The 27,369-nt window shown below is 38.4% G+C and overlaps 3 protein-coding genes across 7 annotated transcripts in view; all 3 read right to left on the minus strand.

Moving 5' to 3' along the window:
* Positions 1-939: 939 nt before the first annotated feature.
* LOC102229084 (protein lifeguard 1-like) lies at positions 940-8,842 on the minus strand. Of its 2 annotated transcripts, none has more exons than XM_005804655.2 (7): positions 8,718-8,842; positions 5,547-5,916; positions 5,362-5,465; positions 4,248-4,448; positions 3,856-3,984; positions 3,620-3,763; positions 940-1,758 (listed from the first exon to the last, which is right to left on the minus strand). In XM_005804655.2, the coding sequence occupies exons 2-7, from the start codon at positions 5,869-5,871 to the stop codon at positions 1,609-1,611; spliced, it is 1,053 nt and encodes a 350-aa protein (XP_005804712.1). In that variant the 5' UTR covers positions 5,872-5,916; positions 8,718-8,842; the 3' UTR covers positions 940-1,608. The 2 variants fall into 2 exon arrangements, with proteins under 2 accessions (XP_005804712.1, XP_023186897.1); XM_023331129.1 differs by lacking the exon at positions 8,718-8,842 and adding an exon at positions 7,391-7,525.
* A 751-nt stretch (positions 8,843-9,593) lies between these two features.
* Positions 9,594-17,688, minus strand: LOC102229344 (RNA-binding protein 24). Its single transcript, XM_005804656.2, has 4 exons — positions 17,386-17,688; positions 15,970-16,093; positions 15,757-15,811; positions 9,594-11,126 (listed from the first exon to the last, which is right to left on the minus strand). The coding sequence occupies exons 1-4, from the start codon at positions 17,551-17,553 to the stop codon at positions 10,757-10,759; spliced, it is 717 nt and encodes a 238-aa protein (XP_005804713.1). The 5' UTR covers positions 17,554-17,688; the 3' UTR covers positions 9,594-10,756.
* A 1,167-nt stretch (positions 17,689-18,855) lies between these two features.
* kif13a (kinesin family member 13A) overlaps positions 18,856-27,369 on the minus strand; it is a 45,094-nt gene continuing 36,580 nt past the window's right edge. For 2 of the 4 annotated variants that reach the window (XM_023331127.1, XM_023331126.1), the window contains 10 exons: positions 27,129-27,305; positions 26,953-27,045; positions 26,686-26,838; positions 24,901-24,978; positions 24,764-24,817; positions 24,409-24,496; positions 24,169-24,320; positions 22,614-22,766; positions 20,688-21,870; positions 18,856-20,250 (listed from right to left, as the gene is read on the minus strand). In XM_023331127.1, the coding sequence (XP_023186895.1) occupies positions 20,117-20,250; positions 20,688-21,870; positions 22,614-22,766; positions 24,169-24,320; positions 24,409-24,496; positions 24,764-24,817; positions 24,901-24,978; positions 26,686-26,838; positions 26,953-27,045; positions 27,129-27,305 (2,265 nt within the window). In that variant the 3' untranslated portion in view covers positions 18,856-20,116. The remainder of the gene's footprint in view (positions 20,251-20,687; positions 21,871-22,613; positions 22,767-24,168; positions 24,321-24,408; positions 24,497-24,763; positions 24,818-24,900; positions 24,979-26,685; positions 26,839-26,952; positions 27,046-27,128; positions 27,306-27,369) is intronic. The other 2 variants (XM_014470846.2, XM_023331128.1) reach the window with 2 other exon arrangements.

The following is a 27,369-nucleotide window of genomic DNA, read 5'->3' on the forward strand; positions in this document are numbered from 1 at the left end:
ATCAATCCTAATAGTTTAGATTATGCTTCATAGCATCAAACAAATTAAAACCGTAAATTACTGTCCTATTATTACTTCATCAAACAGCCATGCTATGTTACAATTTTAAATAAAACATGCCACTACACAATTAAGACATTAGGGAACCACCTTTTCTGGAGCAATTATATTGGGAAAATGTCTTATTTGGATTTCAACAAAATGGAGGAATGAATGTAAAGAGTCTCCTTATCAATTTACTAATTATTAAGGCTAAATTTCACCTACATAAATGCAAATTTTTGAAGAAAAAAACAAATTTTTTAGTTTTTTTGATCGAACTTAAACATTATTTATCAACAATTCAATCCTCCACTAATCAAAAAGCAGAATCAACAATACGGGCTTTTAATCAACTTGGAATTTTGGATTATCTTTTAAGTTAATGCACTGTGACATCTGGCACACGTATCACAATTTGTGCTATTTCCTTTATACATATTTATATTTGCTGTCGTTTTCTTATCTTCTTGCTTTATTTTATGCTCCCCCTGGTAAATTATTGTTATTATCTTCCTGAGATTTGTTCACAGTACATTTGTATTGTTGTTTATTACAATAAATAAAGTTTAAAAAAAAAAAAAAAACTTTTCTGGAGCAAGCCAAGACTGCCACCTGGCGGCAAAAGAGGAATACCTTACCTGTCAAATCAGTCAGTGTGGAATCGCTGCTGCTGGGCGTCCTGGATGTCAGCATCTGGTTTTCCTGGAGCATGTTCACTATATATCTCAGGTGTTCAATCTCCCGCTTAAGTTGATCGTTTCTGACCAGCAAGGCTGCAGCAGCTTGTTCTAGACTCATCCTGAGGCTCTAGGACACAGAGCTGAGCACCCAAAACTGCTCAAAGCACAGCTGAATCTCCAAGGACATTTTGAATCAAAACATAATTACAAGCTCTGATAGAAGGCATTTTTAAAACTTTATTCCATATAAAGAACAGACATCAGGTTTACAAAAGTACTTAAGACTTTAGACCATAGTGAAAACAGTATAGAATTTCAAACAGTGCTTTGGAAAAAACAGAAGAGAAATATTTCACAACGACCACTTTGCAGTCACTTTTCAATAAGGTTTTTTAGCAGGGGCGGTCTCAGAGACTCGGCTCTCACAATTTTGCCCTTCGCATTACTACTGACAGCTTCAGCAAAACATCAACCTTGATCCGATAGATTATGATTTTATGGTCTTTGGTTGGTGACTAAATCATTTTAGACATCATCACACAGTCATACCAGAGAAAAACTGCATCAAGCATACTGACCTATCTACACTCCTTAAGTGTGAAAGCCTCATTAGATGCTCGCCAGCTGAGCTTTTATCAAATCTCCCCATAAACAAAAATAGGATTTTAAAATAAGTTTAACAAAGAAAACTTCAGTTATCAACAAAACACTACTGACAGCATCAATTAAAGATAAGCGTTTACACTGGATGAACCAAAAGCAGCCTTTAACCATATGATGAATACACACTAGAAAGCAAGTCAAAAGCTTTGATTATGGAAACTTGATTCTTTATGCAAATTCCAAATAATGTTCTGCCTTAATCGCTGTCGGACACTCCTTCCGCTCAGCCTCGGGCTCTTCCAATGAGAGCAAGAATGTAGAGGAAGATGTTAATGATGTCCATGTACAGGTTGAGAGCAGCAAAGACATATTCCTCTGGGCTCAGAGAGAGCTCCTTGTTGCCAAGCAGCAGTTGGGTGTCCACAGCCAGGAACTGAAAGGCACAAAGAAGTTCAACGCCGGTCAAACACTTTCATGTAGCTCTTCTAAACATGTCAAAAACTAACTATGCATCTAAATATATTGTGTAAATTGGTAATGAACATAACTTAAGAAATTGTTTGGCAGGGCTTTTTATCATTGACTTGGATTCTTCTGGTAGAATTTCTACCGGGGCCAATCAGAGAACAGAAGGAGACGTTATAAACGATGACATCAATTGTCTGTGCGGTTTTAGAATTGTAGTCTGCCTGTAGTTTTAGCAATGGCAGCGAAATGACCGGAGCCGTTCAGCCCACATTTGAACTGAATTCAATTTAATAGATGGGCACTTCTCTCTTTACGGCTCAGACAATTTCCGCTAAGCTTCACAGCACTGAATTGGCGCGTTACACATGTCATGGTCAAAAGTTAGGGCTAGTATAAAACTAGCCCAGAGTCCAGATCCTCTGTAGGAGGCATTATAGAACAAGGGAATGTTCCTTTAAAAAAAAAAAAAAAACAGGCTACTTTAGACCAGTAATCTTAAATAAAACCAAACACAACCATTTCCCTTCATAAGTCCCTTAATATTAAACACGGAGCTTATCTGGCAGGTTAGGGGATGTACTTCGGTATTTTCTTGCCTCCTACCATTATTTTCTGTGTTACTAACCTTTAAATTGTTTTGAAAGTGACAAGTAATTATGGATTCAGAAAATATTAGTGTTTTTAAGACTAAAATTGCGTAGAGTGTAGAAGTCTGCGTTGAACTTTGATCGCATTAGTCAGTCAGAACCAGATGAAAAATCTAGATATTAATATTATTATTCCAAAGAGAAACTAAACAAATTCAAAGAAAAACTAAAAGTAAAATCTGTTTTTGCACAATTTGTTATGTAAAATACAGCACACTAGACAACATAATTACAGAAGTTGTGACCACAGAGTTGAAAAGCTAATGTAGAAACATTCTGAGGTTTTAGTCTGAGCGTTTTAAATGTTCCACGTTGAGTGAACAGATTAGGGAAATAAGAAAGAAAAAAGAAAAATTCTAAGTAGAAAACAACAAGCACAGTCTCCAGATTTCTTTGCGGTCTTGGTGAAGGTCCAACTAAAACCTCAAAACAAAGAAATGTTTTAATGCTGAAGCATTTTATCCCACACATTTTAAGCTAGTTGACTCTTGAAATGTGGGAGATTAGGACTTCTGATCAAACAAAAATTAAGTGAAGACACTTCCTGCTGGCAGATTTCTATAAATAACATTTTCTTATTAGTAAATATTTTTATGTAAGTCGTATCATCACATTTCCTTATTAGGGTACACTGTAGACATTTTGGTACCCTCAAACTTTTGGAATTAAATGGTCAAAACCACAAAGAATCAAAATGGCGAATGAGTGAAATGATCTTTATCCATCACTGAGTGAATGAAGGTAGTTTTATTTCCCAAAAAGACAAAAACTGTAATAGCATAAAACATTGCAGAAGTAAAATGAAGCATACACAGCTTTTAGTTCCAGGTTTCTGCAGCAGCTATTTTGGGTTGGAAGCTGAAAACATTAAACAACTGCTTCAAATAATCTACTGAAAGTAGAAACTATGCTTACGAAATGTTTTTAAAAAGTATTTAGAGATATGTTTGGTTTTAAAGTTAAAGATGAATGCACAAACCAAAACAGCCATCTGTTCTGAAATGATTGGAGAATGGCTGACCTACGTTGTACAATCAAAACCGGCATAACATTAAATAGAAAAAAAAATCTGATTTCTTTCAGCAGAAGGTTGGCTAACAAGTAGCACCAAACAGCCATAAAACAGAGGATTAGATGCTTTTTATTTAGTAGGAATGTGTGAGAAAACAAAGGACTCACTGCTGTGAAGAGCAAAGCTCCCAGTCCAGCATAGACAATCTGCAGGATGTTGTTTTGCAGAATGATGCAGAGGATGCCGAAGAAAATCAGGACCAGCGAACAAACAAAAAGCACGCCGTAACAGGAAGTGAAGTCATACTTGGTCTGTGGGCCACAAACAAGATTAGCAATCATAGCACTGCAATTTCTCTGTGAGAGTACATAACTCACAAATGGGGATGCTGAGGGATACGAACCTGCATGGAGAAAATGACCACCGTAAAGCAAACGAAGGCAGTGATTCCCACCGCCATGATCACAGCCTCGGTTTTGTGGAAGCTGGCGATGGTACCCACCATGTAGGACATGCTGAGAGTCAGGATGGACTGGAAACCAGACAAAAGCAGCACAACAGCATTGATCCAGACATCATTTTAGGGGTAAAATAGAAATACTGCTTCATCTATCATTTCATTAGATTGTGACCTAAACTAATCTTTTATGAAGAAGTCAACTCCACCTGCAACTTTTCTCCCCCAGAAGGCAGTAGCAGCCCTGAAATCATCATGACACAACCACGCAATTTCCTGTGCTGAAACCTCTTCCCTCTCCTCATGCGTTTCCTATTGTGAAAATTAGTTTGTCTTACCAATGCCACCAGATTCCAGGGGTGTCTTCGGCGGAAGTTTCCGCAGCAGCTGATCGCCAAAACCGACGCCACGAACACTCCGTAGGACAAGAAGTACGTCCAGACATGGTCTAAAACAAAAGACCTCACTTGTCTCACAAAGGTGAAAACAGCCACAAATGCGAATGTCACCATGAGCTGAGCGGTTAACACCAAGTACACCTGCAGGGAAAAACAAGAACACATTAGGAGAGACAGTCAGCTAGGGAACCGAGGCAGAATTTCAATCAATTTTGTCATTGCAATATTCCACAACGATGCCATAACTGCAAATTTTCATAATATCCAGCAGCACTGGAATACATTTTTCAAAATGAATACACTGCTTTTAAGGAAACATGTTGTGCGCAGTTTGCTAACTATAGCTACATTATTAAGAGTGATCCTCTCTTTTAATTTACACACAATAATTGTCTGTCAGTCTTTCCAAACAGCTGAATTAATCTTTCTTGTATTTATTGGTTTTATTTTCACCCAGCTGACAATCAGTGCACAGCAGCATGTAGGAGAGGTACATGCTGCCTCTCCAACATCCCACCAAGCCCATTTGATGTGATGATCATTGACATCACATCAAATGGGCTTTAAACCATGAGAATGATACAATGGAAAATTGGAACAGCTTTGAAACGCTAACTTTTTAACTTTGACTGTGCAACCAACTCATATCTGTTTTACATTGCCATATCAATCTGTTAAATTAAAATGTAGAGCACTGACAAAAAGCTGTCCGCCCTGGGAAAATGTCTGATGAATAAACACAGAAAATATGACAATGTCTTCCATTTGAAGACAATGTCCACCCTCATTTGAATTGAGGTTGGAAAGTGACAAAACTTCTGAAGATGACTCTTGAAATCCAGATGTGGTCAAAAGGTGCTTGGTGGTGCAAACAAAAGAGCAAACTAACCCTGACCTTTGAAATGTTGGTTTGGGTTTAAATAAGCTGAAAAAGTACAACTGTCCTATTTATTATGCAAAAAATGAGGTTCATCCATATTATTTAGTGTTGGAAGGAAAAGATTATCTGGTTTAAGTTTTGTGATTTAAGGTTAGTTTTATGTCATTGTCTTACCTTTCTAATAAAGGCCCTTCTTATGCTCTTGTTGTCTAATCCAAAATCAAAGTCTTGATTCTCATTGAAGGGTGGAGGAGCTTCCTCACTGAGGTAAGGATTACCTAAAATGACAAAAAAAAATCTAATTAATAAATCCATACCATCATCACAATCAGTATAACTAAAGGTGTAGAAACACTCACCACCACTATAGCTGTCAACAAAGCCCGGGGCAGGTGGAGAATACGGCGGGGCATTTTCTGGATAACCTGGGTAATTGGGGTTGACATAACCTGAGCTTCCATCTTGTGGCTTCACTGTCATCCCGTAGGCTCCGGGGATGACGGGGGCGAAGGCGACCGGTGGAGGAGGGTACGGCAGGCCGCCAGGGGCAAGGATGGCCCCGCCGTGCGCCTCCGGGTCCGGTACAGTGACGCCAAACGCCGCAGGAAAATGAGGTTGATCGAAGACAGGAGGGTGAGAGGTGCCCACCACCACGGGAGTGTAATCGGCCCTCTCGGTGGTCATCCTTGCTTTAGATCGGGAGAAGAAGATGACAGGTGCGAAGAAAAACTGGAGATAAAACAATAATGTAACGGAGAAAAACAGAAAATACTGTTATGGAGAGCCGATGATAAGGACAACGACGATGATGGGTTGAAGATACCCACAAAAAAAAAAAAAAAAAAAACGAAATAACGTCAACGAAGTCACGTGACAAGCACCATTTCCGGTGTCGAGTCCTATCGAGTTCCAGTTTAGATGCGTTTGTGTCTTGCCATGACACCCGCTGCGCTCTTACACTGTATTTTACGGCCATGAAAGGAAACCTCATGGTGCATTCAAGTACAACTCGTATATTATACAATCAGTTTAAAAGAAAAACAAAACCCATAATCATTCAATGTAACGCTCAAACTTTACTATTCTTACTCAAAACCACTCAACATATTTGTGTTTATTGTAAATCAGGATTGGTTCCTAATAACTCACCTGGTTGAATAATTAAATAAAGTATATAAAAAAAAAACGTTCTTGGCCATTTTAAGACCATTACTGTTGAATTATTTTTTTAAATTGCTGAACTGATCAGGAATCAAATGCCATAAAATGAAAAGTTGTTACCAGGAAAGCACAATATACATTAATGGCTAATCAAACAAATGAATACATCAGCATCTTTGAATGATATATTTCAATGCAACACAGCCTGACACAAAAATAGGTAAGGTATATGCAAACAAACAAAATTAATCATTCTAAAATATGTTACGATAAGGAAAGTATTAAGTACCTCTGCAACTACCTCATTTTTTACCAATTATATTAATATTTAATACTGTTGTTGAGAAAAAATATAGGAAAAATAAACATAAAAAGGTATTGATACTGAAATCAACAATGGTGTGAATCATGTTAGAAATTCTCATGGTGTGTTTTTGTAAGATTTGTGTTACACATGAAGAAGAAGATGACAGATGAATGACTACCCCCCAGTCTCTTCTTTTGCTTCCTTTTTTAAAAAAAATTTTTCTCCGAAGAGTTAGTGGCTCGTATTTTTTGCAACAGTAGGCAGACAAGAAAGAGGGCAAGGAGAGGGGGAAAGACATGCAGCAAAGGTCGCCGGGAGTCGAACCCGCGACACCCGCGTCGAGGACTGAGGCCTTCAAACGTGGGGCGTGCTAACCCCCTGCGCCACCACAGCTTTTTTAAATTAACAACAAAAAAACCAAGAAATACACAGAATTTAAAACAGATAACAGATCATATATCTGATCAACAGATCAGATATATTTTACATTCCAGAGTCTGGCCTTTGACTATTCGGAAGACAAACACACACAAAAACAATTTACCATGAAAACCAACTTTCCCTACAAAACTTAAAAAATGTAAAGCTTAAAGGAAAGAAAAACAATATTAGGGGCAATAATAGCTGCTTATATTGGGGAAAAAGCTTTTTCTACTGTGCAGTGAAAAAGTATTTGTCCACTAGAAATTCACAATGGTTCAGATCAAACAAATTTCAATATGAGATAAAGACTACCTGAATAAAGTTTGTCCTTTGAATGTCACCCAGGTACTGAAGCACAAAGCAACCAATCACACTACCACCTCTGTCTGACGTTCCTTTTTCTGCAATGCTGGTTTTCATCAGATATGTCGTCAAGGACCTCTCCCTCTAAAAAAAGTTCCAAATTTGTGTCACCAGTCTACAGAACATTTGGGGATAATCAAGTTGTTGAAAATGAAAAACAGGCCTTTGTGTTCGTTTTGCTCAACAGTGACAACATGCATTTAGAAAAATAATACTGTGAAAAATGCCGGAAATGTTTTATGGACATAGTAAAAAACACAGGAAAAGAAAACAAATAACTTCCAGGCAAACACAAGTGCTCATTCAATGGTGAAGCCAATATTCCTCTTTTCCATTGTGAAAATAATGAGCAAAAAATTATTCTGCTCACAAAGAAGTAACTTTTACATTAAGTAAAATTTTGATGATGCAATTTTTTTCCAAATATCAATTTGACAGCTAAGGTGTCCACTGTCAAACCTCAAAACGCTTATGTGTTATCCAACGGGTCTATGAGGACACCAGTGCCCTCATGACACTCAATGGGAGACCTTGTGATTCACAAGAACTCAACAAAATTTGCCTCAACAAATTCTGTAATATTTCTTATTTTTGGTGCGTCACCACTTTGATTAACGTCATTCACCCCTTTCACAGTTTCCGGGAGGAGACCCCTCCTTGAAACAGCAAAGAATGTTATTTATGAAGTGTCAATAAATAACTTTTAGACACAATGAGTGAGCAAAACAAAACAAAAAGTAAACAGTTGTTTTCCTTTGTACCAGTTGGCTTAAATTTACCAGAGTTAAAATGCGGCCGTAAAACACCGTGTAGAAACGCAGCTAGCGGACACTCGTATAGACGGGGAGACTTGAATGGACACAACGCATCCAAAAGCCAAAATCCGTCATCAAACAGTCCCCAACAGTTGAACATGTGGTCTGTCCTTTGTAACATTATAACGCTCTCTGAATGAAAGCTTAAAAATCAAGTTAAATACAATTTTACACAGAGTTTTAAACATTCGCCACGATTATTTAAGCATCTCGCAGAGTTTATATTAGGATACATAAATTGGTTTCACTCTCACATCAATGTCTGACCTTTACCGTCTGACCTTTACCTTTAAAAGCAACAAAACACGAATTCAATTGACTGAAATTAATAGAAATGCAGTTTAGCGAGTTTCTGTATTCGACTTTCCTTTCATTTATACCCGTTTTTGTCCACAAGAAAAACAACCTGTAAAGTTTACTTCCTGAAACACAAAAAGTGGAGTAAGTAAAAGAGCACTTACACTGAAGCGAATGCAAACTTTGTTCCCCTAAGACCGACTGGTAATTTGTTTTCCAGATTACTAGCTGCCTGAAAACTGTCTGGTTGACGGTGAGAAACTTCCGCTTCGGCTTCTCTGTGTGGCTGCATTAACCATACACTGAAAAAATAGGAAATATGGGAACTATCACCAGAACATTAACATTTCAAGTGCATTAGCTTCTTAATGCTAGCCATGTTATTGGGCAAACGGAACCCAGGTAACTAAAAATGTACCGTATTAAAAAAACTGCAAGTCATCTTATACAATTTGGATTGTTAAGGAATAAGAATTATTTTTTAGTAGATGGGCTCATATTCCCTATATTTCCGGGGAATTCACATTATTACCAAATAGTTTGTTAAAATATACGTTCATTTCTATGTCTACATTTACAAAATAAAGCAAACGCTTTATTTGCATGTTATTAAAATAAGAAACGTACACAGTAATGATTATTTCTAGTTGACCTGAATGTAGCACGGTCTGTTTGTGAGTTAACTGTAAACTGGCTTTCGCCCCGCCTGAAACGCGTGAACGGAATCGAAAGTAAGGCGCTCCAAAGTTTGCGTGACCCCACATGTTGAGCAGACAGTGTTTTATTTACAACAGGGAACAGGGATGATAAGACGGTGTTAGATGTGTGGCAGTGCTGCAGCCTCATTTTTCAACAATTACAATTTGGAACTGAAAGGTGTTCTTCTATTGTGACCATTCATACATTTTTTAAAAAAATATATTTTTAATCAGGGGCTTAAATGTATTTTTTCTGTTCATAATAATTTTATTTAAAAATGTTTGCTGTTATTTATTATTGCCTTATGAGCTGCACAGTGTTAAACAGAGTATAATCAAACATTTAATTTGAAGAAAATTTCAATTTATTTCCCAAATTACATTATTTAGAATCATGCATTACAAGATAAACAGCTCACGTACCTGCATTTGAAACATTTTGACGTCAAAAGACATAATACACAGCACATTTGAACAAGTTAAAAGTTCATGCGGCTCAAGCGCTGTCCTTATCAAACAGGTCAAGTATAAAACGATACATTTAAGAGTTTCAAACTTTAGAAAAAGAATTAGAACTAGAAAGAAAAACCCAAAAAGCTTTAAATTTATAGTTACCGTTCACACACTTGTTCAATGTACAGAACAGAGTTCAGTCAGACCAAGATAACTCAGTCATTACATGCTATTGATCATGAGAAATGCAGCAGGACAGGTGGGCATGTTCAACAGCAGGCCTTTTACTTACATGTGTTAAATAAAGCGTTTATTGCTCCAAGGCTCCTGAATAAATACATAAATAGCATAATTTAAAAAGGCACACAGTGAAAACATTTTATCAAAATACAAGATTCACATTCAGCAGTTTCTCCTTCTCATTTGCTTAAGCAAAGAGAGGTGAAGGTGAGTGCTTTTACTTGCTACAGTTGTCATATTTCACATGTGCCATCAAGAAATGCATTGTAAAGCAAACCACTGAAGTGAAACTACTCTGTTTCACTCTAAATGCTGCTTAAAAATTAGTCCTAACAAAACACTTCTGACTTAAGGTACGCTGCCCTTCCAAACAAAAATAATGGTCCGATACTATTAAATACTGAAGTGGATGATGATATAACCCACTGTTCTCATGCATTTTTGCTTTCAAATTGTAGAAGAAAAAACCTGATCATAAGATATAATATGCACTTGGGAGTTCCGTATAAAAGACACTGTGCTGTATATGTACAACTCAGCAGCAGTTCACACAAGATCAAGCAAATTTTCTTTATCTAACATGTTTTAATGCTGAATAAATATTAAATATTCATATACATCCAATACTGATCTCACTTGAATAAAATATACAGTTATTCTTTATGTATCTCCATATTTCCTTCAGGCTCTTGGGTATAAAGTTGGAAAAACTCAATCTCATAACTTTAATGTCTTCACTAGGAGCGAATGTCAACTAGGAGCGAAGGAGAGAATCGCCCCTCTTCCCTGGCATGAAGGTGGTCTTTGTGAGTTTACTGCATGCGATCTGTCTGAAGCTGCTGAGGCTGATACTGGCTAAAGGCGGCAGCAGCCGCAGCAGCTCCAGGTGTTGCAGCAGTAGCAAGCGGCTGTTGGACGGTGTATCCATACCCGGCTGTGGTCATGTAGCTCGTAGGTGCCGGCGAGGCCGCATAAGGGTACTGATCATAAGCAGCAGCTGCAGCGGCGGCGGCAGCAGTGGCAGCAGCAGAGTACTGGGCATAAGCTGCCCCCGTATAGTCAAGGTAAGGGGAAGTTGCAGCAGCAGCAGCGGCTGTTGCTGTAGCAGCAGAGGGTTGTACATGAGGGATCACCACACTGGGCTGGACGAAGGCCTGAGGGTAGACGTAGTGGGCCGGGATCCTGTTGGGCAGAAACATTCACAGGTTCAGAGAAGAGTAGTGGCCTGTTATCTTCCCGACGCTGAAACTAAAAAATAAAAAATCTGGAAAACTGAAAAGCAGGTGCCAAATATATCAACCCAGTACTCAAGGCACAGCAAATCCATTCATTAACAACTGAAAAAAAAAACCCTACCTAGAAATGAAGAGTTAAAAAAAAAAAGCAGCAAAAACCAAAAGGAACACGGGTGCAGCTTTTAATTCTGAAAAAAAAAGCACCTGAATCTGAAACACAGTGAGGCATTAAAAGAAGGCACAGCCAAGCTCTGCACCACAGAAGAAAAAAAACAAAATCATATTTGACAAAATGCGAGTTTGTCACAAAAACACCACAACATCCCAGCACAAGAAGTGGACATTATTCCCCCTGTCCATAGTCTGGCACAACACCACACATACTGGCATGCCACACATGTTAATACATCCTAAAACACAAATATATCTGTGTCCAAAATGACTGGACACAGTTTTTAAAAACAAAACAAAACAAAAAAAATGACAATAATAAAGAAATAATTGAGTTGTAGCAGCATATTCCATCTGAAGAGCAATACATGGAGATCCAGAGCCTTGCAGAAGTATTTATAGCCTTTAATTTTTTCCATGTTTTGCCATCATACACCTACAAACCTTACTATATTTTACTGGGATTCTATGTAATAGACCAACACAAAGTAGTGCATAATTGTGAAGTGCAAAGAAAATCATACATCTTATGACTGTGGAGTTCATTTTATACTTAACCGCTTAATTCAATTCTCCTTTCAATGCTATTACAGTAGCAATTTTTTGGAGGTGGGTCTCTAATAGCTACAGAACTACAAGATAAAATCTGATATTCTCAAAATCAGTCAGCTTAGGCACAGAGCATCTGTCAACATCAATGTTCAAGTATTGCCGTAGCTTCTCAGTTGGGTTTAGATCTGAACTTTGGCTGAAACATTCCAACACATGATTATGTTTTTCATCTACGCTGTTCCATTACAGCTCCAGATCTGTTCTGGGTTTTTGTCCTGCTTCACGGTGAATCAGTCCACATCTTTTGCTCTAAAGGGTTCTTTCAGGATTGCCAGGTATTTGGCTCCATTAACTTTCCATTAATTGACCAGTTGTCATGTCCCTGCTGGATCCTCACACCACGATGCTGTCCCCACTATATTTCACTGTAGAGATTGTCTGTTTAGCCTGTTGCATAGTAGCACACTAACTGCCTTTTGTATGCAGTCGGTTCTGATTTAATTTTATGAGAGCTCTCTGCCTTGAATATGTTTGCAGTATCCCAACATAACTTGTAGGTACTTTAAACTAATGGCTTTTGCTCATTAATGTCTTTCTGCTCTTTTAAAAGTGCATTCTTAGTCACTGGATATTATTTAGAGACATTAGAGTCAAGGAGGCTAAGCACAAACACACACCAAATTTTAAAAACTGCTCTTTTTAAAATATATATATACTTTTGTTACACTTCACAATCCTGCACACATTTTTGTTGGCCCATCACAAAAAAAGTAGTTTGTGTTTGTAAAATAAAATAGAAATGTAATAAAAATGGTTACAAGAACCTGAATACCTTAGCAAAGCACAGTACATGAGAGGACAAAAAGAAATCTTTGTATCTGGGTAAACTTTTCCCCAGTTCAAACTTGTGCTGAAGTCACCCTCAGTAAATATACAGAGGAACAGGTGTGAAACATATCTGTTCACACATAAGTGGGCCCCCTCCCTTTTTTTTTTTAGAGACATACACCCCCCCACACAAACATACCCAATTTGACTGACAAGGGAGGCTGGATGCGTGCTATTTTTGCTCCCCTTGTCATCTCAAAAGGACAAGCTGATCTTATCTTCCAGTGCACATGGCAGAGTGCTGGTCAACTGTTCTATGGTTTCATTTACATTGCTTAATTTTTAATCATCACAGCCAGGGAGTGCTGGCTAATTTAAATAATTAGGACTTTGTTATATTATTCTTTTGGGTGAGTGTAGGACAGTTACTTCAGCCATATTCAATCGGAAGACATAAAAACTAACAAACGAACAAAATACAAACTGTGTTGATTCCTTGTGACAAAACTTTTCCTGTAATATGACACCTTCAAAGGAGAAAGTTTAACTACATGACTATGTTTTCTTGAAAGCAGAGGAACATTTCATCGTCCCACAAGTTAGGCGCTAAATAAAGGTGCTTTGTAAATCAGCAGGACACATGGGTAATCCCCTGCACATAACGCGAAGCCTTCATGGGCGCATGGCTCGGTCCACCTGTTGTCCCGAAGCTGAGCGGCCCCGTCTGTGCCATACATTATTAACAGTGCCGCTGACTGACTCCTATTTTCCAAGAGAATTTGAGACGCTGTGCAGATCACTGTGGCAAACAGCTGCTGTCTAACTGTGTGGCTAAGATCTTCGTCTCCAACCGAAGGCCCAATTCAGACTTCTTTTTTTTTTCTTTTATTGTACAATCAAATCAAAAAGTAGGCATGGAGTAGTATGAGCTGTCCTTGGTATAGTACAATAAACTGGATTTAACAACAGATGATCCAACTGATTTTTTTTTTTTTTTTTTAAAGTAATAAAATTCCTACTGCTGATAAACTAAAAAATATTAAACATAGGACTTATAAAGTTGTAGGATTATAATTTATAGCATTCATTTTTATATTAGTTTCTAAGTAAACATGCTTATGGTACAAGAACATTATACCTCTGTGGCTCTTTATTGAGTTCCGCAGAAATTCTTAAATAGTAAGGCAATCTGCAGTGGTAGCCAGCCTGCAGTCTGATGCTTAGACGTCCTTGATTGCTTTCCAAATGCAGTTTAACCCTTTAAATGACTATAGGTAACTTTCTTGTTATTATTATATACATTCATTTAGTTGCCATTTGAAAACCTAGTATTTCCACAGGCTTTACATGTCAAAACATTTCTGTTTATGAAGGTTTGCTTTTTTAAGTCTGGAGCAAATGAGCAAATGGACAAGAGAAAATGAAAGTATGGACTGACTGAAATGAAAAACAATTGTAAAGAAAAACAACAACAATAACCATCTTCACTAAGTGAAAATAAAAGTTTTATGTTGTTAAATGTTATTATTTAAGTCATAGCTTTGCTAAAGCAGCAAAATATGTCAAAAATACAGTGGCTAAATGCAAAACACAGGCCAGAAAATAAATGTAGTCATATCGCTTATTTCATACGATATTTTGATAACAAGAATGCTGCGGCTCAGGGCTCTAATATTGTGGCTTTTGGGACTTTTCTGTGATTTATTGCAGAGTTATGAATACATGTTACATCTGTGAGAGTAACAGTAGTTCCAAGAAGGAAATTTGTCTTATTTGTAAGCAAGTGGAAAAAGCATGAACTTCCTTTCAGTCTGCTCAATGGCAGTGTGCAGCATTAGCTGGGGGAGGGACTACTCTACGCTACAAACAACACTTTCACTTTCATCGCATTAAAAGAACTTTGAACAGTAGAAATAGTATGATGGAAAACATTTGCAGTTTTGAAAACGTAACTTTATAAAACCTTGACACTGGTTACTGTCCCATACCTAATATAAAGTCAACTAAATTGCCAAAGTGTTAATTGAAAGCTTCACCATTATTATTATTTTTTGTGTTTAATCTGCAGTTAAATGACATTTTTGGTTTGCCACATTTCTGAAAATATACAGCAAAAGGAAAAAAGTCAAGCATGGCCTGCTTGCTGATTTAATCTACAAATTAATGCATTAGGTTAATGAAATAAAAACACAGCATCATGGGGGTAAGATAAACAGAAAATCAACTCCCACATGCAAGCCAGTGTTTGTTTTGTTGCAGGGGATGAGAAATTTAAATTAACACACTGTGAGTGGTTGTCGGCCCGCCCCTTGCACAACAAAACATGTCGTGTTAACTAGAAACCGAGAAAGAAATAAAAACAAAAATCAAAGAAACAGGCTAGAGCACAACCAATTAAAAGGGGGTGGGGGGAAGGATCAACACTCCTCAGCAGAGTTATAATTCCCTGTAAAATCTGACCAAATCTGCCCACTCTGCACCACCCTCTTCCCCCCACTGCAAGTAGAAATAGGCACACAGTTAAGCTGAACACCACATCATACTGAACACAAGGCACACACCAATCTATGTACTATAAGAAAACTGGAGAAAAAAAACAACAAAACAACAACCAAAATACTTTCCATGCATCTAGTCACCATTGCGGTTCGTTTGTGTATGTCACAGTATACAGGTAACACTTTAGCGCTCTGCCCAATGCAGACTCAGCTATTCCTTCAAATCATCATGTCCCCCCATCAGCTATTTTAACCGTTACCGAGCCTGTCAGATCAGAGAGAGACAAGACAACATGGAGTCAAGTCCTGCAGTGGCTCTGGGACATATGCGCACTTCCTTCACAGTCAACCCTCAAGCAGTGGAGCACACATAGACATTCACAAGTCCTCATTCATGTGGGGAAAAAAAAGGTGGAGGCAACAATAAATGTATGTTTAAAATAGATATTTGATCTTTACATTTTTATTTTTCCAATTTTATACAGACAGATTTTGTAAAACAAGCTGAAGTTTTAGTGCTAAACATACCCATATGGTCTTTGGATAAACGCCGGATGGATCTGAGGCACACCAAATGCAAAACCTAGAATTAAGATAGAGAACTGTCAAACTCAGAGTTGAAATTTAAAAGAAAACAAAACTACAAAAAAACTGTATTGCTTAATGTTTGCAACCATTACAAACCTCTGCATTATTCCCGTAAAAATAATCAACAAGGGCTGGTGTATTTATACTAATCACCTGGTTGGATGACCCTGGGTTTGGCCCCCAGATAGGCCAGGTTCACATTGGCTTTTCTTCCATCTATAATGGGATTGGGATCCTTACATGCTCGGTCAGCTGAGGCCCGATCTGCCATGGTCACCTTTAACAATACACATGTTCATATTTTAGAGTCAGCAAGCATGAATTTGTAAAAGTACCCAACATTAGTACATCATTATTGACTTTCCACAGTTTTCAAAGCAGATAAGTAATTTTGAAACCACTTTATGTAAAAAAAAAACAAAAACAAAAAAAGCGACTTTATATGTCAGTTTACACAAAATATATGTAATCACTTAGATTTACTGGTGCATCTGTTAATCTGCAGATGCTGTCTGATTGTGTATCATGATCTTAGCTGAGCATCTTTAGCTTCAAGTGAAGTTTTAGCGTAAAATATGTACTTGTAGGAAAACTAATTATAGTGTCGAGTTGGGTGATAGGGATCCTCCTAAAAAAATAGAGAGAGCTACATACATAAGCACCTTTAAAAAACACAAAGAAGAATGTGCTAATGCATGCCAATACACGTCACTACAGGCAGGTCCAGATGTAATAATGCTGGTCAGAACAGGAGCAGAAATTACAATCTTATTTGAGTACTAGCAGATTTTTTTTTTTAATTGCAGTTTTTGTAACACACTGTCCTTCATCACTGTATTAAGTAACAGGCAGCGTGGTCTCCCAACAGATTGACCACCTCCATAGATTACTGGTTTGTTAGGGCTCCAAGTTAACTACAATTCTTCTGGGTCCTCCTCCCTGGACAAAGGACAAAATAATTATTGACAATTTGAACTTAAAAACGGAGGACCTTGCTTTTGCTACTTTTTTTATCTGGGGTAGACAGGGCTATGGACTGACTGATGCCTGAGTTTGACGTTCCAATCCAAACGTGACGTCATCACCCTTTAGCAACCTTCGTTTTTTTTTCTCGGCTACTTTGTGCTCTCAATCTATTTTTACCTTTTTTTTTAAAGCTTAAACATTTCTCGATTTTGGACATCGAAATCATTAAAGCTGTAAGTACAAGCAGGAGGGCGCTGAAATGCTAAAACAAATATATGCATAAAACTGATACTTACGTGTCTAACCTTTCTAAAAACTGAACACACATTTCATTTAATAATAAGCCGTATGATAATCCAACTCAAAAACGCTTGCCAAGAAATTGTTTAATGCAGTTTTACCGATTTCTTATTTTTGTTTAATTTAGTTTTTAAGGAGTTCTGGGCAATTTAATTTTTTGCTGTGAACCAAAAAAAAAAAAAAAAAGAAGAAGAAGAAGAAGAAGCCAAGCAGACAACAAATATTGAATTTGGCACGAACGATTCCCAATCATACGGCAAACGATAAAAGCTGTTTCAGTTACATCAGCAGGTTTGTACTTACAAATCCATAGCCTCTGGATTTCCCCGTCTGCCGATCGGTGATAACAACAGCCTCCTCGATGTCTCCAAACACTTCAAAATACTTTCTCAGGCTGGAGTCAGTGGTGTGATAAGGAAGGCCTCCCACGAAGATCTTGGTGAAGGTAGTGTCTTTCTGTGCCGAGTGCATGATTTGTGGATTAAATTGTCCCGGTTGGAGTTTTTCTTTGGGGTTAAACTAAACGGGAAGGAAACGCGTGTGGTTGATCGGTGAGGTGGTGTGACGGACTGGCAGAGGACCTGAAGCAGGAGGAGGACACCTGTTAGTTTGTTGTGAAGCTCTCCCAGTTGTCAGCTCGTGTGACACAGAAACTTAACTCCACCCACATCTGCAGACCACCACTCAGAGTTCAGGCTACCTACTGTCGCACAGCTGCTGCAACAGTGGCAAGGACACTCAATGGAGGCCAGAGGCCTGGGCTCTGTCCGCTTTAAACAACGATAAGGAGTTTTTACTCTGATAAAAGTTTTTTAAACTTTGCATCTCGGTGTGTAAGCGTAAATCTGTTCATCTTAGATTATTATTATGATTGAAAATATGTTTAAAATTATGAATTCACTGCTGTAAATATACATTCCCCTAAATCAGGGGTCTGCATGTGACCCACTACTGTAGCTTTTAGTAACTATGTCCAAAAATGCTCGCGAATAGAGCAATGTTTGAAAATACACGGATAATTGTAAAATACTAATCTTAGCAGTTTTTCCAGTAGTGATTTTTAATTAACTAGATGCTTAACATTTCCAAAAAAAAGAATAGTAATGGTGTAAGGAATATGCTTTCTTGTCATTTTTTGTCAATAGGTTCCAAAATATACGTGCTTTTGAAATATTTTAAGTAATGTTCCACTAAATTTGACTTTAAGAAAAAGTATTAGGCCTTAAAACAAATAAAATAGTAGCATACTTAAAAAAAATTGAAAAAACGACATACAGAAAGTACAAATACAGGCTATATTGTTTTGAAGCGTCATGTTGCTTTTGTGGCTCTAAAAATATTTTTAGCCCCGCCGAGGGCAGAAATGACAACTGTAGACCAAAATATTTAAATACGTCAAAAGTCCTATTCCTTTTTTTTTTTTAGAGATCACGGACAGAAAGACAAATGAGTTAACAGTCTGGGTGATGGATGGACAACATAAAGGATAACCTACAGATGGACAGACTGATGACTGAGCAGCCAGATGGATGGTGGATGGAGGAACAAATTTGAGATATTTTATTAAGAAACAGCAACATAAAATGCAGTCTGACTGGCGTAAAGTCTATCATGCAAATAATGGCACAGGGAATAAAGTCTTAAAATACAAATTTTGTTCCATCCCTAATTGATGACTGTGTCCCGAATGTCTGAAACCACACATAATGAAGCATTATGCCCAATCAGCGATGCTTTTTTTTTTTTTTAAATGAAGAGACAACACACAAAAACTGATTGTAAATGTTCTATTCTAGAACACTGTGTACCAATTAAAACAAGATACATTATAAATACAATTCTGTACAATACAATAGTGTAAATACTATGTTCAAATACATTTACATCAACAACTCCTTATTAGGGAGAGCAGCTTTGTTCTCTTCTTTAAAGTAAGGTCTTGGGTTTGTTTTATTTAAGTGAAATTGCAGCTTGATTATTTTTATGGACAAGTCATAACTTTCACAAAATAAAAAAACAAAACTTTAGAGGAAAAGTAATCTTCTTACCTTAATAAATTTGTTGTTTCTAAATATTCATCCAATCCACCATGACAGGAAGGATCATATTCTGCATTTCACATACTGATTTAAGGTCCATACTTTTTTATATGATTCATAGCTAATTATACAGGGGGTGTCTTTGCAAATAACACAATAAGGCATATATTTGTATATCCAGGCTTCTGAGCAATCACTCACAGTCGTCAGGGTTACGAACATTTAATCAGTCCTGTACGGAAGACAGTCGGAGAGCTTCCCAAGAATCCTTTCCAGTGCAACCTTTTCTCATTCAGTCTCAAGCTGAATGGGATTTATTTCCTCCACAGTGTTACAGTACATCAACAGGGTAATTCCTGCCAGGGAACGCTGCAAGTTGCTCCCAGGTTTGGCAGAGTTCTCCTGTTTCAACTTTACGTGGCATCACTCCTACAGATATGGCACTAAGCTTTACTTGGACACGTCGATTTATAGTGAGGATATCCATGTATAGATACAATAGAAAAAAAATACAACATAACACTCGTAACAGCAGATATGGAACCGTAGTTCTTTGGTTAGCCCTGACGTAACATATTGACGTAAATATCAAAGTTTATAAACAGTAGTACATTCTTAATCTTCGAATCCCAGATCACTTCATTATGAGCCTCAGAGAGGGTCGCGTTCTGTAATACAAAAATATTACATATATTCTTCAGAAGCGATGTAAGAAAACTTAGGCGGATAATATTCCCAGAAAAAAGTCAAGTCCTCTATAAAAATATGAGCATATAGAAAACTCAGATATGTGCATAGTGATTTTGTTTGTTTTCAGTGAACAGCAACTACAAAATACTTCATTAAATGCACAGGTAAGATATGCCTTTGAGCAAAGCATCCACACAAACAGCACATCAGTGGTCAGAAATTAGCCATGGGGGTCAGACTCGGGATGGGAAGGAGAGGAGCCTGGGTCATTCACATCCCTCAGAGAGGAAGTTCTTCTTTGGGTCCTATTTGATGAAAGTCTGGGGTTCTGTTTCCATGGAGGGAGGCCCTCTGGTGAGCCGAGACGGTTTTACAAACACACCGTGGCCTGGGGGACAGCGGAAGTACACTCTGCCTTGGACAGTCCCGTTGTGCTTACCTGGAGAAGAGTATAAGTGATTACTAGTATTAAGGTTAGAATTATTATATACAGCTCTGGAAAAATGTTAGAGACCACTTATAATTATCAGTTTCTATGATTTTACTTTTTATATTTATATGTCTGAGTAAAATGAACATTGTTCTTTTATTCTATGAACTACTGACAACATGCCTCTGAAATTCCAAGCAAAAATTTTAGTATTTATTTGCAGAAAATTAGAAATGGTCAAAATAAAAAAGATCCAGCGCTTTCAGACCTCATAATACAAAGAAAACAAATTCATATTCATTTAGAAACAACAATATTAATGTTACTCAGGAAGAGTTCAGAAATCAATATTTGCCAGAATAACCAAATACTTTTGATACTTTTTTTATACTTTTGATAGTACTTTCAAAAGTAAAGTACTATCAGAACACAAACATGTTACTTACCCATTGCCACATCCAGCTTGACACCAATCCAGATCCCCTTGGCAAACTCCACACCTCCCACATAGTAGACTGTTCCTTTTCTCTTCCCTACCCACACCTGCTCCCCAGGTGCCATCCAGTCAGGAAGCTGAGCTACAGGGGTGCTCTCATCCCCGCTGGAGTCTCCGGAGGGCTCGGCGCTGCTGGGGTTCGGACTGGGGCAGGGGCTCCCGTGAGGCAGATCTCCCTGGGCTGGTTCCTGGATAGGAGGCTCTCCTCCCGCTCTTTGAGCTGGGCCAGAGGATCGTGCTGTTGGTAAAGGTTTGATTTCAGACGCTGACGCTGGAGGTGGGAGTGATGTAGAGGGATCTTTGGAGGATGAGGTCAGGGTCAGGCCTCTATCGGGTGCAGTGATTGGGGCGTTTAATGAAGTGCTAGGTACTTTTGTGTTGGAACTAGACACAGGTATGCTAGCAAGGTTTGCGACATTAGGACATCTGAATATTACATTGTCAGCGTCAGACGACAGCTGATTGTCATTGTCATGTGTCTTTACATATTCTGGTTCCTTCGGGTGGTTTGTAGAGATTTCCAAACCATCCTGTCCCCATTTCTCAGTAAAATGAGCCAAATCCCCTTCTCCAACACTGTCATCAGCCCCTTTAAAGTCAGTGAACTCCTGGCTGGTGCTGAGAATACAATTATGAGGCAGTGGGACACTGTGCTGCTTATTTGTGCAGTTAGGAATAATGACAGGTGAAGAGAGTGGATGGATGAGCTGTTCACAAGCACCACACGTTGAAGGAGGCTGCTCCAGGTTGCCCCCTACCGCAACACTTTTGGTCTGTGGAGAGCTTCGCCCAGCAGGGTCGTGGGACTCTCTGGAGGGACAGCTCAGGTGGTCGGAGCTTTCACTGGTGCTGAAAGGCACGTCAGACAGGGTGGCATTGGATTCACTGTGGGAAAAGTAGCCGCTGGTGCAGCTGCTGGCTGTGGGGCTTCGGGACATGTCCCTGTGCCCGCTCCCACCTCCACACCGGCTTCCCTTTGAGTCAGAGCGAAACCCGTCCTGGCTCTCCAAAGTGGCGTTGTATATCTCAAAGTTTGCAAAATCCTCTGGGACGTAACTCTGGTAGCTGCTTTGGTCCAGTGGGCCCCGATTTAGATTCAGAGAAACATCTGTGTCCTCGTCCTCAGAGTCGTGCTGATCAAAACAGAGGCAGTAAGACAAAAGTGGAACTTAGCTTATGTAGTACTGTGATCTATGTAATCACTCAGAGTTATAAAGAGGATGGAGTCCAGGAAGATGGTCAGTGATGAAGAAACAGAAACATGATTTATGAATTCTGTGGTGCCTGAGTGTTTCTGAATTTCATACAAACCCAGCAGAGGGTGAATGTGAATCAGAACAAGTGAGATCATGTGTTCAACCTGAAGATTGGTGTTTTGATCTCCTATACTAGTTTTTTGGAATTTCAAAAATAGTGACAATCCCACTATTACATTGTGATTGTCCATTTTTAGTTGTTACCTTTAATCTGATATATATTCTGTGCAGTTAATCTAAAAAAAATGATTTCTTTTGATTGATATAATGTACTGTATGTAACATGAAAGGTGGCCACAAAAATATTAGCTGTAAATATGATTTCTCAAAAAAAAGAAAAACAATCTGATATTCTTGGTACCTTTAACCTCCTCCTGTCTGCACAGTGCTGGAAATGTAATTTTATGATCAGACACCTAAAAATGTTCCCGAGTTGCGTGACTCATAGTTCACAGAATGCAGTAGCAGCAGCTCAGGGAGCAGCTGAGGCTCTCTAAGCAGAGTCAATCAAAGTAAGAACACAGTGAGATGCCACTGTAGTTAGCGGCTAATGAGCCAACATGTGTCACGAAGTGCAGCTTTATGTTTACGACCTGCATGTATGTTGGTGTAGCACTTACAGCAGTGAGTGACTGTGTGCGGCTGAGCTGCCTGCTGGTGACAGTGGAGGTGGGGGTGGAAGGCTTGCAGTGGCCCTCGCTGCCTGCCCTGGGTCGGCGCCAGGAGCAGGGAGAGGGGAGCAGTGCAGGGCTGTCCACAAGTGAGCGCATGCTCTGCAGATGGGTCAGAACGACAGCACACACTTCACACTCACACAGCATGCATGGAGCTGGGCAGGCTGGTTACACAGTTAGTGCCATGCAGTTTAATATTTCACAAAAACAGTGCTTGAAGTGCCCTAAATTGGAGGTGCAGAACCTCTTTGTTGCAATAAACATGCAAAATAGTGCAAATATGTTACTGATTTCTTTCTAGTATTTTGCTTCCAAAACATGATAAGTTGTAATTATTAATCAATAGGCTGTCAAGTTAATCTTTGGACTTTTGCTGATCTTTTAAATGATTTTCAGTGAAACCAATTGACAATTTTCAGACAAAAGAAGTTTCCTTCATAGGACGCTTAACTAAGACGAACTAAAGTCTCAACAACTATAAGGATGAGCAGATGTCTTCTTGTTTCACACCAAACAACAGAGATTCTTTTGGTAAAATGAATCTTAGTTTATTTAAAGAAACGTGACAAAAAGATACAATTTGTATTTTCTCAACTTACTCCTGCCACTTATGAACTATTTAAATTTTTATACACACACTGATTTTAAATTTAAGTCATATCCACTTCTCTTGTCAACAGTGTGCCAGAAAGTTTGATGACAGTAATAAAGTTTGATCTTGGGTGCCTCATTCTTTTCATTAGACCAGCTGAGCAAATTTGACGGTGTTTATCGAAATTTTATATGACATCTTTTCCTCAAGATACACATGTTGCACAGGTGCTTATGCTTTATAAAGAGTTGAAAGGCTGAAACCTAGACTACAGAATGTCCATTCTGATCTTTACATCTGTGGGCAACTTACTATATAAGGAAATGAGTAAATAACCTGGCAAAGTCCAAAGATAAACTAAAGAAAACCTCAGAAAGCCTGAAGACCTACTGAGTATGATGAGTTTTTTAGCTTAGCTTAAAATGTTACAAATGATGTATCAATGTAATGTTGTTTAGTGTTTTCATTCAGCTGGTTTAAGACCGTTTACACCAAATTAACTTAACCTAAACCTCATTTAGGACACTTTACCAATAAAAACAAAATAAAACATGGTTATTTCAATTGATCAGAGCAGCCACATATGGAACATTCAATAATTACAAACAAAATCACAAAGGACTGCAGGCAGCAGGATTTTTATTAACTGAAGAGGATATTTTTAGCTTCAAGTTATGTGTCGGCCAATGGAATATCCCAAATAATGTGGAGGATCTTTTCTTTTCGTTCACCTTTTTTAAAACAAGTTTAAAATGGAATTTTAATGGGGTGCCAGGTCAGATGTAAAAGTCAGGACGGACAAAACAATGACACATGGAGCTAGGGAAGAATCAAATGGCATAAGGAGGAAAATATAAGACATGAATCCTGAAAGAAACAAGGAACAGATTGAACTCATGCCCTCTTTACCGTCATTCCCAGCAGCGGCCGAGCCTCCAGTGCTTTCTTTGCCTTGTTCTCCTCTTTGACAGGAAGCAAAGACTTGAGGAATTTGGGTGGCTGAGGGGAAAGAGCTTTGAAGGGGCTGGCGCTGAAAAAGGTGGAACTCTCAGGACCCGATCCTGTGTGGAAACATTAAAAAAATTACAATTTTTGTGCATGTTGTCAAAATTCGATGCATTTGATGGAGCTGACTTTATTCTGCTTTACCTGAGTTCTGATTGTTTTTAATGGGTGTGGTGCAAAGGGAAACATCTTGAGGGTTGCAACTGAAGCTGTCCGCATGATCACAGAGCTCCTATGCAACAATACACAGTCCCAGAAAATACCATGAGGTTTATGCCCATTTTATTCACTTGGGATTAGTACAGAATTATTTGAAACATTCAAATCGATCAAAGAATGTATCTCAGCAAGAGTTTAATCATTTTCCAATAGAAAATAAAAATGGATATAATTTTGTTATAATCTCTTCAAATCTCTTGATACAGATTTTTTATTTTTGGATGTACTTTTACCAACATAATAATAAAAAAAGATTGCTTTGGATGAGGTTAAACCATGCCTGATGAGTCCTGCCGTCTTCATCCTCAGTCAGGTCAATTTTGCTGCACGAAGACTGGGGATAAAGGGAAAAAAAAGTAACTTTATGGTCAAACCATAAATTGCATGTGTTCAGCTGCAAAAGGTTATGTTAATTACATGCTGTACATTTGGTGTGCTTGCACTCCTTCGCAAATGTCTCCCTTTCGCTGCAAGCGCTTCCTTCACCGTCACAGCCTGCAAAGAAACACAAGGATAGATCTGTTTCTGCAACTCTAGTCAGATCTACAGTCTGTGATCTTCTGACTCTTTATGAACTTATATATAGAAAGTCTAATGCTGTTAAAGTCCAGGCAAAAAATAGCAGTAGCGAAGTACTGGTCAAGGCTGTGGGTTTATTTACGTTGAACTTTAAAAGAGAATCAGCCTCCAGAGCAAAGTTTTCTTGAAAAGATGACTTTGCTCTGCATTTAGAAAATGTGAAAAGGTGACTAGATAAAGACGTCTATTCATATCCAAATACAGCTTAGAATAGAATAGAATTCAACTTTATTGTCATTGCACTGTCACAAGTACAAGCAACGAGATGTAGTTTGCATCTATCCAGAAGTGCTATACGAGATATAAATATTTATTTACAGATGTACAAGACTATGTATGTATGGACTATAATGGGTTATAGCAAAGAGATATAGATATTGTGTATAAATATAAATATGGGAGCTATATGCACAGATTATACAGATTATACAGAATATACAAGAATGATAGGGAATGGATTATATATGTATATAATATAATACAAGAAGCTTGATCATAGATTAAATTAGCTAACCAAGCCTGACCTTTAACATCTTTGTTTAGGTTACATTTAGACAGGATGTGTGAGTTAAAAATGTCATGTTTTTAATGTATTTTTTCTGGGCAATTGAAAAAAAAGGACCATCCAACCTGAAACAGCCACCAAAAAAGTTGTCAATTTACTTCCAGTGTTGCGAGGAACTATGACAGGCTGAAGAGAACATTGCCAGTCATTTCACCTCTTCACCATTTCTTACTTTTGGATTTTGGTCATTTCCTAGATGAGTACAAAAAGCAGCTTTCTGGCGCAAGACCTTTCATACTGATCACACGTCAACCCCAACCTGCCTTGAAGACGTTTTGTACCAACGGCAACAACCCATGACTAAGTAATTTCCTTTGATGAACGGAAAGGCCGAAGTCACCAAATGTGGTTCTATGAGTCTAAAAGATATTTATTTTGCTTGTCTTTTCATAAGACAAACAAAAATAGAGTTAGAACCACAATCACCGGAAGTAGCTCATAATATACCACCTTAAGCAAATAAGATGCTTAAGATGACACGATCCAAATAGAGTTGAGTTCTATTTGAGCTTTTTCTTTTTATTTATTTTTTGCTTAATTACAAACAAAGTAACCCAGCATCATTGTTTGTGACAATGTTTCCAAACTATCATGCTAGAACAGTTTGAACAGTGTATGAGAGTCTTATGGTGTAGCAATTAAGTAAAAATATTATGGCATCTAAACAAAAAAAGGGACTAAAAAGTAATTATTATTATATGCAATTCTAAACAATCAAATATGACTTTTTTGTATGAGAGGAAAAGGTAGCACTCTTTCAGTCCACAGCATGCAGTGGGAGGTGGGGAAGCACTTCGCCACCAATAACTCCTGACATTTCATTAAAATGACTTTAAACCTTAGGGACAGTCTGATGGTTTTGAAACCTGTTTAAATCTTGGTGCATCTTGACACTTGCAACTGGCCCATGCCTACTAGACGCACAGGAACATTTTAACTGAGCCATCTGCAAAATTCTCTGCTTCAGTCCAAACTGTGGTTTACATTACCAGAATCAGCTGAACTAGGTTACATTTGTGACACCTGTGTGTCACGGAGTAAATCAGTCTGTCTGATACCTGTCTTAGTCTCTCTAAGCTCAAAATGTTCTCCACTTCCAGAACCCCTCTGGTGTATTTTTCTATGTATGTGTCTCCATCCTGAGTTTCTTCACTGTCGCCTCGAGCAGCCATAAGGGCTAAGGTTTCTCTCTCCTCTGGCTCTTCTGATGCCTGAAGGGAGAGAAAATGATGATAAATATAAAACTCTGAGCCTTTAGTAATATATTGAGGAACCTCAATATGGTTTTAAATTCATATATTTGTAAGCAGGACTCAGCGCCATACCTTTGGTATGTTGGAAACAATCTCATAGATCACACCGCAGGAGTACAGCATGTTCTTTAGAGACATCCTCCTCTTGAGACTCTGAGTGAAACTCTGAATGAAACAAACCAGAAGCATAAAACACGACTCACTGCAGGAAGCCTCCATGTTGACCTCTGACCCATTCCAGTACTGACCTGCTTGTTGTAGATATTGACAGCAATCCTCTTGCGGAGGACCAGCTCCATGGAGGCCGGGTGGCTGAGCTGCACAGTGGCTTTAATGATCAGGTAGATGCGCTCGTTGGGTGACGTGACCCGGTTGAGGTGCACAGAGTCGTGGATCGAAGAGTCCCAGGAACACACAGCCAGCACCTGGTGGACCACAGGAGCCGAGATTTTGAAACATGTAGCTCCAGAGACAATCACATAGAAGGAA

This window comes from Xiphophorus maculatus, chromosome 3 (assembly GCF_002775205.1).
Source record: "Xiphophorus maculatus strain JP 163 A chromosome 3, X_maculatus-5.0-male, whole genome shotgun sequence".
Taxonomy (NCBI): domain Eukaryota; kingdom Metazoa; phylum Chordata; class Actinopteri; order Cyprinodontiformes; family Poeciliidae; genus Xiphophorus; species Xiphophorus maculatus.